Source organism: Ursus americanus, chromosome 3, assembly GCF_024610735.1.
Source record: "Ursus americanus isolate L20-20 chromosome 3, mUrsAme1.1.p, whole genome shotgun sequence".
Taxonomy (NCBI): Eukaryota; Metazoa; Chordata; class Mammalia; order Carnivora; family Ursidae; genus Ursus; species Ursus americanus.
Genome location: NC_142129.1, coordinates 68,443,046 through 68,457,782, shown reverse-complemented (window position 1 = coordinate 68,457,782; position 14,737 = coordinate 68,443,046). Strand labels below are relative to the sequence as shown.

The 14,737-nt window shown below is 39.3% G+C and overlaps 2 protein-coding genes across 3 annotated transcripts in view; one reads left to right on the top strand and one right to left on the bottom strand.

Annotated features, from left to right (window-relative positions):
- VPS50 (VPS50 subunit of EARP/GARPII complex) overlaps positions 1–14,737 on the top strand; it is a 239,281-nt gene that overhangs the window by 181,725 nt on the left and 42,819 nt on the right. For both annotated transcript variants that reach the window (XR_006778775.2, XM_087861076.1), the window contains one exon: positions 4,315–4,402. Coding sequence is in view for 1 of the 2 variants with exons in the window: in XM_087861076.1 (XP_087717202.1) it covers positions 4,315–4,368 (54 nt within the window). In the remaining variant the exon portion in view is untranslated. The remainder of the gene's footprint in view (positions 1–4,314; positions 4,403–14,737) is intronic.
- CALCR (calcitonin receptor) overlaps positions 1–14,737 on the bottom strand; it is a 61,538-nt gene that overhangs the window by 12,855 nt on the left and 33,946 nt on the right. Inside the window, exons 7-9 of the mRNA XM_045793246.2 lie at positions 6,242–6,395; positions 1,075–1,135; positions 922–988 (exon numbers count right to left, since the gene is read on the bottom strand). Of these exons, the coding sequence (XP_045649202.1) occupies positions 922–988; positions 1,075–1,135; positions 6,242–6,395 (282 nt within the window). The remainder of the gene's footprint in view (positions 1–921; positions 989–1,074; positions 1,136–6,241; positions 6,396–14,737) is intronic.

Genomic DNA, 14,737 nt, shown 5'->3' with positions numbered 1-14,737 from the left:
CGTCACTGCTCCGGGGGAGGGCAAAAGAAACCGACTGTGCACTGGAGAGACTGGGGCAGTGGGAACTCAGGCTGGATGATGACTCGGTTTGATTGGTTACTAATGGAAAATTCTTCAATACATGAGCAGAACATGGTTTATGGCTCAGATTGTTTCCATTTTTCTTTTTCCTGCCCAAAGAAGAAACACTGTCTTTGAGGTTAGTGGGAAAAATAATGTCTAAATATTAAATGTGATGGTTGTAAGGCTGGCTACCGTAGAGTAAACTTTGGGTCAAAACAAAGAGCTTGGAAATAGATGCAGATGGTCATATTCTTCCCGACCCCAACTTCTCACTAGTCATGTGATTTGGGTGTGAGTTTTTCTAATGAGTAAAAGCAGTCCTGATGTACTCTGAAGGGTTGCTGTTAGGAACAGCCTGGCAACGTATGTGAAGGGCCTGAAATACTTTTAAGTGCATGCTGAGTGGTAATTCCGACGACGGCTCAGGGACCAAAGATGAAATGAAAGATGGTTTTGTTTGGCAGAGATCAGGGCAAAAGGTGCAGAGGGACTGGTTTTTCACTTTCTTTATCAGTCACATCTTCTTACCATTTTTCAGCCCCTTGGTCTTTACCTTTAATGAGGAGCATATAGGTATGGCATTGTTTAAAGAAAACCGTATTTTTGTGATGGCGGGTGTAGAAATGAACTATGCCCCTTCCCCAACTGTGTTAAATAAAAATTATTTTTTTCATTTGAAGACCCTCAAATCGAATTGTTACAGATGATCTCATTATAGATCTCATTACATTAGCCCAATTTTGAAGTTATGATACATATGTGACACAGAGCCGTCTTCACAAAGAGATAACACTTAATAATGGATTTAAAAAGCAATTCTCAACAACAACAACAAAATAAATAAAAAGCAATTCTCACCACCAGTGCTGCCATAACGGGGCCGTGGATGATGTAAAGCAGATGGGTTTCCACACTCAGCCAGCAGCTGAAAAAAAGGAGGAGGGGGAATATATAAATATGAATGCATCTTTTTTACAAATATGTTCACTTAAAAACCACCAAAATACTTACTTGTCATTGAAGTACAGCGCCCTAGTAATCGCATGGATAGTGGTTGGCACCAGTGGGAACCCTAAAAATGAGAAAAAGCAGAAATCACGCCTGATTTCTTGGTCATAAGCCACAACCATGATTCCATGGAAAATGGTAGTTTATTTTCAAAAACTGTGGCAAATTTTAATATCTCTGTCAACATACTTCCCTGACATTTTTACACAAACTATTTTTGGCCAAACCAGATAAAAAGCTCTTGTTTAGAACATCATGTGCTTTCAGAGTTTCATTAAGAGCATCCGATAATTGAAAGCCTTTTACAAATTACCCAGGATGGTAGTAGGTACCTTATTACTCTCGCTATGATCATTATACCACTGTTTCGTCTGTGGTGATAACGATGATGATGATGACGGTGACTATTAGTTGAGACCAGAAAGCTCTTCACTGCGTGTGAACTGAACTTTGTTATAGAGAGGAGTTGGGTCACCACGGAGGGAAATGACCTGGGACAGCTTGTGGAGACAACAGGCTGACTGCTCTGAAAGCCTGGTGATGTTCATTGTATTGTTTGTAGGCTTTTTGTTTTCCTGTTTGTATCACGTGCATTGGTCCTGTTTTCTTTCCTTAAGAATACTTCAGGGTGCAACTGCGTTCCCTACCCTCTGTAAGTTCTGCCTGCAGAGCCTCTACTAAGGCAGCTAGCCATCCACTTCCCTGACCAAACTCCAAGTGCTCGTAAAAAGCAACTTTGAATTTATAAACGAATGACAGGGGTCGTTACCGGCAATGCATTCTGTCCCTCTTTTTAATCATTTTTCATTCTATAAGTGTCATCTAGAATAACGTTGTGATTCTTGTAAAATGATTTTTTTTCTCAGATGTACCCCAGCCCAACAGAATATTGCTTGATTTGGTTGAGACATTTGTAGAAAGAGCTTTTAAAATTATCATCAGATTAAGAAATGTATCTCAGAAGTGAGTTAGATCTCCACACTTTTATTTTCTGTGAATTATGCAAAAAGAGAATGCCTCAGAATATTGAGTTTTCACCTGAGAACAACCTCAGCTTCTTAACCCATGAAGCATATAATTCAATAGGGCCAGTGATTAAATGCTTGGCCTGAGAGAATTTTGAGTTAGACTCTTCACACAAAACATAATTGTGTTTTAGTCACAGCAGTTTTAACGTATCATTTCCCCACTTGGGTTTTAGAAACAGAAATTATTTTTTTTTTCTCTCGATTTATTCTGAAACATACATTTTAGAATTAGACAGCAGAAGAAGCACTCCCACCTCATCATTTTATAGAGAGGAAGATGTGTTCCTTAACGTACAGAGGAGTGCAGGCCCTGTATCTGCTCATTTCCAGTGCTCTTTGCCTTGCTCTAGCCACAATCCCTCTTTTGATGCAGTTTGTTTCCCCTTCCTCTTCCTCTCATCCCCCAGGCCCCAAGAGCCAGGCCTTCCTGCCACTGAGGTTGGGGAGGGTAAAAATAATCCCTTCTCCCTAGGATTCTTTTTCTGGGAGGAGAGTACTAGATAAATTCTATGTGTTTGTTATAAAAGTCCACGGGGGTAATTTCCTTCTTTGATTTATAACAAGAGGGGAAACAGCAAGCTGAAGAATCAATCTGGAGAGGGTTGTAAAATAAATGATTTTTTCTGAGAACTAAACTTCACTATTTGAAGTTGCCTCTGTTTGAGAGAAATCAACTAGTAAGTGGCCCATGCAGAATTGTAAAGGGAGTAACTATCGAAAGAAGCATTCTTTCACTTTCTGTTGGGGAGAATTGTACCACTGGATACTTTTCTCCCAGAGGGTGATGTTTCTCATGTCCCTTATAATTTTTAGGATCTGTCCCAGATCCTGAAGCAGGTAATATTATTCACAGCTGAAGTGAATGGTTGGGATGGACATCACCTGCAAACAAAGTTAGGTCTCAGGACATAGCTTTCTTGGGCCAAATCTTCTGCTGTCCCACTTTTAGACTCTTTTCAAAGCCCAGGTTATGCCTTATTTCATGGCACTGTAAAATTTAGGACCTATCATACTTTTTAGGTGTGAAAATAATTTCAAAAGGACAATAAATACATTATCCAGTAGAAATTTTTTCTTCTTCTCTGCGCCATTAAATTCTTTAAAGATTCTGTGACACTATTTTTCTTGAGGAGTTATTTCAGTTGTACTTTTAGCTGTTTTCCTCCCACCCAAAGATAATGCTTGCCCAAAGTTCTAAGACAGAACTGTTGCTTCAAAACACATCATCGTGGCTGTCTCTCAGTTTTGTTCTCAGACATGGTAAAGAGTTTAGTGGAATTTTGCAGCATCTGTGCGCACGCATGTGTGTGTAGGGGTGGAGAAAGATAGATTTAGGTCTGGCCTCCTAAAAACTAATTACAGGTTAGAACTACATTGGTTGACTATCTGTCTTTCCAAACATCTGTCTAGGGGGAAGTGCAAATCCTCATTCTTTAAAGTTTATGATTCCATGCTTACCTTACTGAGTGCAATGTTCCTTAGGAGCCCACTTCAATCATACTGATAAAGTTTTAAGTCTTTTCTGATTAAGAAAGGTTAAGGTATCATAAATATCTTTACTTATTTTTATTGCCTTCTTTTTGATACAGCTGAGCAGCTCGTTCCTCTTCCCCTTTGAATTGTTCATGTGTGTTAAGCAAATGTCTTCCTCGAACTATCTATGATGATGTCAAAAGTTTTATAACTAATTCACAATGCATCAGAACAGAGAGTAGTTACAAATTGTTCCTTCCAGGGTGCCCTCATCTCTGCTGAATGTCACAGGCAAGAATAAATTTATAGCCTTTTCCTCCATGGAAGATTTTCCAAGTATGGCAGATAGATGTTTTTGAATAGTCAAAACCAGTATAAGAAATATGCCATAGATTCTATTTTAAAGGAAATAAGTAAAACACATCAGACAGAATGGGGTGTGGTGTGTGTGTGTGTGTGGCAGGCCAGGGGTGGGATGTTATTTTCAGGTCTTCAGTTGGAAGGCATCTGACTAGCACCAATCATTACTATTGTGATGATGAGAATTACTACTGGGGGCATTGAACTGTCTTCAGTTGATTCCCGGTATGATTAGCTTCGGAGGACTAGAAATCTCTGACAAGGTACGTGTGAGGCTGAGAAGGTCAGGGAAAGGTAAGATCAGCCTCTTGTGGAAGACTGCGGCTAAAAGAAAACAATAATAAAAGGCCATGTTGATCTTTGTATTCTGACCTGTTTTTAGGATGAGGAAGAGCAAGAGAACCTAGCACTGGATGTGACACTGGCAGGACAGTGACAAGACTGCTTTCTAATCTCGCCAGATGGTTAAGGTAACAGAATGAGGGGGTCATGGGGGAACAGTGGTGAGGTGGTTTGGGGTGTATTCTAGATGGGCTGTCCAGTTCACAAAGACCCCTCTCCCATTCTTTCTGGATGGGTCACCCATCTCCAGACATGTCTGCACTATGTGATAATATCCCTCTCAAAGTCCTTGGCCATGATTCATTGAACCATGGCTGGCCTCCTGACTTCAGCTGGACCAGATTCTCTTGTCCTGCTATTCAGAATTGGGACTTAAAGACAAGCACTTAGTCTTTTTATGTACCTGGAACAGAAAATTGTGAGCTCAGGAAAATTTGGGGTAGCCTGTATTGACCATTAGGATTGGGGAAGCAGAGACCCTGTGATCTATGGTCTGTAGAGAAAGAGAAGGGTTAAAACAGATGCTTAGGGGGGAAAAAAAAGATAGAGACAAAAGATAGCAGGAGAGTGCTCCTGGCTTTCTAGTCCCAGAGTACAGCCCTTGTAGTAAACTTGGCAGCATTTCAGCCCTTGACTTCCAAGAGATACTCTAGATTCTGATAATTTCTCTCTTCTTCGTTAGAGAATCTTATTCTCTGTTACTTGCAACCAAAGAGACATAGCATCCTCATTTCATTGATGACACAATCCAAATATCTGCCCCACTAACCCACTATTATAGATCTGTCCTATTGGTTTTGGGTCATGTTTTCTGTTAAAGTCTGTATATACCTGTTAGGGAGGGTCTTATGGAAACAACTATCGCATAGGGCCAGTCCTGGTATAGACTGTGAAAGACTTTAGGTCACTGACATGACTTTCCAGACATATTTCTATACAGTTGGTGACAATGCCTGTTGAGTAGGGGTTTAAATACAAAGGTTGATGTTTTCAGAAAGCCTTTGGATTATCTTCTCTCCTCATTAACTCTTTCCTCTCCTATCAATATTTTTAGGGGCTCTGTAAAATGTTGCATTAAAGAGCAGGCTTAATTGAGGGTAATCCACAGCTTCTGCTCCAAAGGCCGTTGTCACCCTATCAATGGAGAACAAGGGCAAGCCTTTGGCTCTACAATCAGGATCCTCCTCTGGTTTGGGAGGCTCACAGGATATGTCTGTTTTTGATAAGGCAGCATGCTTTTTTTGTCCCAGATCTTTTTCCCTCTCCCTGCCTCACTACCTACCTAGTTTCCTTCCATCAGAGTGAGCTAGACTTTAGCATCCCCTGGGTGAAGGGGAGAAATTCTAGAGTGGCCCCATCTACCTCAACACCCTACCTTAGTCAATCCGTACAGAAGCAGCCATGGTTTAAGCAGCCAACCACAGGCTTTTCAAAGTCATTGCCATTCACTATGGTGTCAGGTAGGCTCCACCCGGAGTCCCAGGAGGTTATTTATGTCTATTGTTCAGTGGGATTCTACCTCCTGACCTTTCACTGGAGGAGTCGTGCTGATGGATTACTAGGAAGGAATGTTTTTAAGGGAGGGAAGTGGAGCCTAGATAGAGGAGATACAGAATTCAAAATGTGAAACTCTCCTTTGCTCCACAAACAGGTGATAAATAAAGCTGAAGGGAGGGTCTAATCAGATCTCTCCGTCAGGGCACATTTGTCCATCTGGTAGCGGAGAAACGCATAATCACACCCCTCCTTCTCTGCACGGACTCCCATGCTGATCACAATCCATAGGAACTTGTTAAAGGGCTTCTACCAAGCTCTCTTGGAGACTGAACTCTTGCTCTCACCTGTGTCCCATCATTCTTCACAAGACCTAGGCCCCTAATCATTTTCTGAGACCAAGACTAGAAGGAGACTGTAAATATGCAGACAGAGGTGAAGGTGGCTCAAAACTCAGCTGGGAAAATACATACCCCAGCCCAAGAGATAGTACCACCGCAGGTGCTGTTCCTCAGTGAACACGGCCACCACGATGAGTGTGTGCAGATAGATTCCTTCACAGAGCATCCAGAAATAGTTGCATGCCATCATGTACTGGTGAAAGAAATGCAGAATCTTGCAGCTCAGCTGTCAGAAAGAAATGGAGAAAGTCAGTGGAAGATATTGGCAAGGATGTAACAGTGAACAGAGAGTAAATGTGAAAACGAGCCAAAGCATTTGCAGTCAGCCAGCGAGGGAGTTTCCCCAAGCCATCTGTGGACACGTGCCACCCTCTGTACCCACAAATCAGAATGACAGTGCATAGAGCATTAGTATTACAGGTAAACAGCCATCTAGGGCAATGGAAGACTTGTCCTCAAAATGTTCTCTTCCTGTTACATTCTGGTGACTTCTATAGACTAGACAGGTTGATTTCCCTGCAATGTTTCTGAGGCCCATAATTTCTGAGAGCATCCAAGGATTTTTCACATGACTTTTATGGCCCTTTTTCTGTGGCCAATGAGGCGAATAACCCAGAAATTGTTAATGATGCTCCTAAAGTTCATTGATCTGTCGGTGACGTCTTGTTAACCATACAGAGGAGAGGACCAAGTGATACATTTCTCATATATGAGGCAGGAGTTAGGCTGAACCCAACTGATGTGAGTGATTTTGTTTTCATAGGGGAGGCTTAGCTTCTATATTGGGATCTAAATGTTTGGTGCACAGAGATTAGGAATAGCATCCTTGTTTAGTACTCAATGCAGGTGTAGGAACCACATCTCTGGGGAAATCAGATCAGCTACATATTGTTGTCCGTAGAGAAATAATCATTGCTTAAACTGCATAACTGAATACCCTAAATTATTTTGTAGTCACTTTTAGAATAGGGCTTCTCGTCTTGGTACTACAGATATTTTGGACTGGATGATCTGTCGTTGTTGTGAGGTGCTGTCCTGTGCATTGTTGGGTATTTAGAAGTATTCCTACCTCTGTCCATTAGACACCAGTAGCAGCCCCAACCCATTCATGAAATCAAAAATGTCTCCAGACATTACCAAATATACTCTGGGGAGCAAAATATTCCTGCCTGAAGATCAGTACCCTAGGATATTTAGCTGTGCTTAACTCTCTCTAACAACACTGACAACAACATTTACTAATCAAGACGTGAAGTATTAGAGATGATTATTTGTATTATTATTTTACCAACTGCCCTGCTTTATGTTATGTTGCTCCCTATTGCATTTTGAATCTGACTGATTTCAGGCTTTCTTTTTCACAAAGTAAGAGAGCCATAACATGACCTTCAGTGCTGTACTAACCTTTTCAGGACTGCACATTTCTATTTAATGCATAGCAGTAATAATTTATTTACTGAGAATCCAATGTGCTCAGTCCTTTTGGGACTCATAGAACATAGGGAAAAGCCAGCTGGGTCCATAAGAAGGCAAATATTGCATTTTCAGAGACAGAAGCAACTTCTGATTCTGACCAAAGTGGAACAGTAGTGCAGAGAATTCAAAATATCAGGTAATCCAAAATAATTTATATTTGGCTTAGGAAGGCACTGACTTTTTTTCCCCATCTGAATACTTTCCTGGTTGGAATTATTTGATTTAATTTTATATTAGTTTGCATTTGCTAAGAAAATACTTGCTAGGTGCACATGAACTCAAACATATAAGTGAAATAAGAAATTCAGTTGATACTCTGCATTCATTCTGAAGACTACTCTTCCTTGAAAGCCCTATACCTTCTGGGTCAAGAATCCCAGTGTAGATGCTTAGGTGGCTGCCACTTGTAGAGGAAGGGATAGGAAGAAGATAAAGATGATAGCCCTGTGCAAATATGTGGCTATTTGTCATCCAGAGCAGTCTGGCTTCATGTTTTATATATAGTCAATTCTCATTATTTTCAGTAGTTATGTTCTACAAAGTTACTGCAAAAACTGAATTAGCAAATACTGAGCCATTGCTCCTAGGGAAAATACAGGGTTAGGTTCCTATAAGCCTCTGGTCAAAATATTTTCATCCACCAATCAATATGTAACTTTTATTTGTTTCTGTTTAAAGATACCTTATTAATATATATTGTTGATTTATTAACACTGAACTCATGGCTAACAATACTATAACTTCTGCCTGAGGGAAACGTATCTAACATATCTATTTTTTCTGTAAGGTACATCATAGCCCACTTGTGCTTAGGAATATGACAGCTCTTAGACATTGTGCTTGGGGGCTATTTTAAGCAATTATATCACCAAAAAAAAAAAAAACCACAAAAATGTGAGGAACAGGGCATTAAGTAGACCATGAAAAGGACATTTACACTCTGAGAGATGAAATAAGAAGACAGAGTGTTGCCTTGCTCAACCTCAACTGGGAATGTGTACATCAAGTGACTCAGTGTTTTTTGCTACTCTGCATATCTGTGAATGACCATGAAAGCACCGAGAATATGGATTTTGGACTTACAAATAAATTTTAGCAAGTAGGCAAATTTGCAATATGGAATCTGTGAATAATGAGGATCAATTGTATTTGGGTTCAGGGTAAGATACTTTTTGAGGAAAAATGGCTCAAAAGTTCACAAAAGTTCTGAAAATAACCAGTCTGTTAGTTTTTTCCCAATATATCATGGACATAATTAGATACATCTAGATCAGGATGATTATTAAAATTTTTATAAAATTGGTCACCACTTAGATCAGTGGTTCATAACTAGGGCTGTTTGTCAGTATCACCTGGGGAACACACAAAATACATGGAACCAGACCTCATCTCCCTTGTGTATTTTCAAAATATTTTAGGAGTTTCTAATGTAGGTTTCTAGTGAAGAGTCACGTGCCTGAGATATTTAAGGTCATTCAGTTGCATTCAACAAACATTTATGGAGCACCTACTGTGAGCCAGGAACTGTACTAACTCTGTGAATATCAAGATGAATAAGGTATAGTCATATAATCTCTGACTTGATTACAACCTTTCCCTCAAGGATAGAGTAAACCAGGTATTCAACAGAGAGACAAGGCCTCTTGCCTAAGGTTAGTCCTTCCCATCATTCTGGGATGGTTTTCTGCTTAGCAGCATGAGGTAATAAGAGATTAACTCTGAGATCAAATAAGCTTAAATAGCTTTTTGACTATTCTTCTAGGAAGCAGTCATAATACTGTAATTTTGTTTAGAGTAATGATTTCCAAATTGCAAGAAATAATCTATATTCAAATATAACTAGATCACTCCCAAGTAAAACAACAAATGCTCCAAGCCAAAAATATACGGAATTTGTGAATTATGCTCTATTTTATTTTCTTCATTAATATAGGCAACAAAGAGATAATTCTACTGGGAATTATCGATATGTATCCTAAGAAGTAAAAGCAATGATATCCACTTTGGCTTCAGATGAATTTTATCACCATTTAGTGTCTTCATTATCTGTTTGTATTTCAATAAAACATAAAATTTGTTGAGCAATAATGTCACTTAGCAAGAGAAGAGATCCTGTAGTTTTCTTGATTGGGTATACTCATTAGACAAATCTATGGTTTCCATCAAATGGCATGAAGAGCTTTTATAGTAATTTGATTAAAAATGGAATTATAGAGCAAAGATTTTGTTTAGTCTAATGAATTAAGTCAACCTCAAAATCCTGTAGAATATTGATGTTCAGTTGTGGATTTTATTCCGATTATATCTCCCAACCACACATAAGAAAATTCTTCTCATCTGTATAGCATGGAAACTATTGTGTGTCAATGTGTTTAAGAACCATTCAAAGGGGTGCACTTGGGTGGCTCAGTTGGTTAAGCATCTGACTCTTGGTTTCAGCTCAGGTCATGATCTCAGGATCATGGGATTAAGCCCTGCATCAGGCTCTATGCTCAGCTTAGAGTCTCTTTGGGACTCTCTCTCTCCCTCCCTCTGCCCCTACCCCTGCTCATTCTCTCCCTCCCTCTCTTTCTCTCTCTCTCAAATAAATAAATAAATCTTAAACAAAAACAAAAACAAAAACTATTCAATGGGGGAAAGAATGCCTCCATATGAAAATTGCTTTGGAATTTTTTGGGTTTTTAGAAAAGACCAACCTTAGAACAGGTGGTCAGTGTTTTGAGGTGTTCCTCTGTTGTGCTGGGGACAAGGGAAGGATTTTGGGATGAGAAGTAGAAAGGAAATCAGCACAGATCTATGGAAGCAATGCAGGCAACAGTAGGTCACAACATATATCCTACCTTTCAGCCATTGAAGAATCTACCATGAACCATTCTTGGTACCATTTGCCCTATGGGTATGTCTAAAAGGTCTAAAAGGGAGCTAGGGAATACCATCTTGCCTCCCAGAACTCATTCCACCATCTTCATAATGTCTGAAATGCCACATGATTTCATTTCTTTAGCTTAAGACTGTTTTCCTTATTAAAATGCCATATCTCTGGAAAGGATTACACATTTAATCCTATCATTCACAAAAACCTCAGAGTGGAAGGACTGGAGAAATGAAAGGGAATGGGGATGGAGGACCATAGGAAACACAGATATGGAATGTGGCATAACAAATACTTATTAACCTTGTACTGGAAGCAGGCGTTAGTCTGGAAGATTAAAGCTGTCAAACATTGACTGTACTCCCAAGAAACTTAGAGTCTTAAAGGCCCTGAGAAGTGCTGCCAAAGGTGAGCTTTCCCCATTGGAGACCTTTGGCAAGGGCCAAGGCAGCGCATACTTCATCACATAGTACGTTTTGTATGTGACCAAAAACTCTTCTCTTTTACAAAAAATACTTGCAATTTCTCCCTTTCATTGGTAAAATGGAATATCAGGTGAATAGGTTCAGCTTCTATATTAATTCTGTCAAGTCAAAGCTGCCAGGTTTGTCATGTTTTAAAGCAGAAAGTTTGCTCTGGGTTCAGAGTGATTTCCAGTGATTAAGCATGATTATTTATGTTTCCCTGAAGCTTCTAAAAATGTTTTCTCATCAGCTCATTTTAGCACAGAAGGAAGAGTGCAAAGTTATATTTATTTGAGCCAGGGAAGATGAATCGATAGGTCAATCTCTACATAGTTTGCTTGAAGGAAAAGATATTTTTAAAAACCCCGAATAATAAAGACTTCTGGTCTCCATTGGTTAAATTTACCAGGGTAATTTCTTGTTACATTTTACTTAATGGACATTTAGATTCCATATGGAGTGAACATGTAATTGCTGTTAAATATGTGTTTGCCTGACCATCTTTTTGTCTCTGCTGTTTCTCCTATCGCGACCCTCAGAGTTTAAACCCAACAATATTTATACAGAAGGTGAGCAGTAGATGCTAATTAAGTCTAAATGAATATGGCTTTGGGTAGTGTTTATAATGCTGTTCACTGAAAATAATTTTATTTTATTATTTTTTTAAAAGATTTTATTTATTTATTTGACAGAGATAGAGACAGCCAGCGAGAGAGGGAACACAAGCAGGGGGAGTGGGAGAGGAAGAAGCAGGCTCCTAGCAGAGGAGCCTGATGTGGGGCTCAATCCCATAACGCCGGGATCACGCCCTGAGCCGAAGGCAGATGCTTAACCGCTGTGCCACCCAGGTGCCCCCCACTGAAAATATTTTAACACCTAATTTGATTATTTCTCAAGAACCCGAACAAGAGCTGCTTAATCAAGATTTGACAGATAAATTCCAGGGTCTTTTTTCCTAACAGACCTATGGTTCTTGCAAATGTCTGAAGGGGTCAGACTACTGGCACCAATAATAAAACTTACAGTGCCGGGCAGGATCCCTGGCAGGGGGGCCCTCCTGAGTCTCTGCCATGTTCTTCTAAGTTTTGGTATCTTTAGAAGGTAGCATTCCCAAGGTCAACAGTTCACCGTCATTTATACCCTGTAGCCCTGCTAAAGCAGCTCCTTCTCTTTGCACAGAGGTCTTCAAACTGGGCATACAAATTCATCTTTCCGAAAATACTTCCAATCTTCATGATTTGCAGTTTATCTTAATACATTCCCAGTCTTGAGATAATGATTAAATAACATATTTAAAAATATAGTCACCTATAAACCTGGGGTAGTTTAATTTTGATAATACATCTGCTTTTTACTCTGTCACAATGGTTCACATTTTTTAATTATTTACACTGCATGCAAATCATACAGAACTTTTCAAGGCCTTTGAGCTTATTACATGTAAAATTCATAATCACTTTTTTTTTTCTCATAAAGGAGAGATGCAAGACTTATTATCAGCTGAATTCAATTGCATGTGACAGGAAGATGGATGCTCCCCATTGAAGTACTATTTATATATGCAATTGAAACATTTTTCTACAATGGCCATCTTTATATGAGGCCTATTTAAAAGTATGTCTTTTGCTGCTTCCCTTATCATTTCAATTAAAAGAAAACAAGCTTTTGTCTGAGTCAAATATACTTAGTATCTCTTCTCCCCACCCCATCATTCCAAACAGCACTTCTTTAGAAAACAGAAAATCAAGAGCACACATGCTCTTAAATGATTGAAAAAGGTCCTACTCTATGGGGCCCTTCATCAGTCTGCCCCCTATTTGTGAGAAGGAATTTTGATTTCGGGCTCATTTTAAAGTATTCTTATTGGAGAGGGTTTTCATAATTAGCTTTTGGTTTTACGTGAAAAAGTTTACAAGTGTTCCCTTTCTCTGTGATACGATGGGGAATGTGTGTTTATTTCTCATTCATTGTAAACACTATTGAACCCAGTTATAAGACCAAAACAAAATGGGAGATACTAGATCAGAGACAAGGGATGCTGAGAAGAGTTTTATTTCCCTTACTTAATTATTTGAGGTTGTGAACTGTGTCTGGAGACATGTTATGGGAGAATGAGGTATCTGAATATTTTGGTATATAACCAAAAGAAGGTAAATTATTTTACATTTTTAGAGTCAAGGACTTACTTTTTTCATCTTTTCTATTGCTTTTCTTTCCTTCTAAAATAGTATCAGTTTTACAATGTTTCCAAAAAGACTTAGCAAAAAATTAGTGATGTTATTTATCACTGCCATTTTCTCCCTTTTGTAAGTGGTCCCTTATCATTCTGGAAACTATTTGAAAGCAAGGAACTCATCATTCCCAACAGAGAAAGTTGCCCAGAAAAACAACCCAAAGTATCCTCAAACTTCTGTGTGCATAAGCATTTCTGTATAAGGAATGTATATTGTACTTGATAGATGATTTAAGGGATTTCTGGAGGACAATTTTGATTATTCGAGAATTTTATTTTTATATGCAAATGTTAACACCCATCACCCTTAGTATCATACAACTCCACAATACTGTTTCTCTCTTTAGGCCTTCATTTTAAGGAGAATAATTTGTAAATTTATAAGCAAAACTTTATATTATTTATTTTTTAAAAGATTTTTGTGTATTTGAGAGAGAGAGAAAGAGTGCATGTCCACATGGAGGGGAGGGGCAGAGGGAGGAAACAGACTCCCCGCTGAGCAAGGAGCCTGACGTACAACTCGATCCCAGGACCCAGGATCATGACCTGAGCCGAAGGCAGACACTTAACCGACTGAACCACCCAGGCGCCCCAAAACTTTATATTCTTTAAATCAACTTCTTTATTAGGTGACTGATTATTTCATGCTGTTAGGAATGTTATCTGTTTCCCCAACATATCAACCATTGAATTGTATTCCAAATGTGCAGAGTTCAGAGGGAGAAATGAGAATGTTTCTCTGGAATGTGATATATTTATTTCAAAGGTAGCTTACATCTGGCCTGGTGCTTCATACCCTCAAATTTCAGGTTTCAGTGAAGATCTTCACCTTCTTGTTTTCATCCTAGGTTTTTCCTATCACATGTCTGCTTTTCAGACTAGCATTTACCTTGCTCTAGTCACAGGAGTGTAATTTTCTTTTCGGAGGTGTTTTTATTTCTAAATGATATTTCTAAATCCTCAAGGTCTCTTTATCTTCCTATGAGGGAGATTTGTGATTACTTTTTTCAGGGCAACTTCTCTTTAGAACTTTTTGGGGAGCTGCAATAGTGCTACTCCGGAGAAGTGTTTTGTGTCATTCACGGGTGTCTCAGGATGTTGTGTGAATCAGGAAATATCTGGAAAGGGCTTCTTCCATTTTCTCCAGGGAAACATGCCACCCTGGGCCTAGGTGCAATGGAAGACGTATTTTATGCTTTCAGAGTCAACGTGGGGTTTCCTTTGGAAAAAGCAGTCAGGCCTGTAGGGGCAATGCAGTCTCCTGTGAATGACTGCTTGGATTAGGGCTTTGTCCATGTTCTAGTCACTTCCACACAGACCACCAGGATTGGTCACAGGTGAAAACTGGGATGAAACCATCCAGAAGAACTAGGAGATGGGGAGGAGTGGTGGGTAAACATGTAGAGAAGAAAATCCTCGTGGGAGAGAGGTAGGTTAATCACAACTAAAAGCCAAAACAAAAAGGATTCTGATCTTCCAGTTGATTTTGCTGGAGTCTGATAAGCTTCTGGAAATCACGTTTT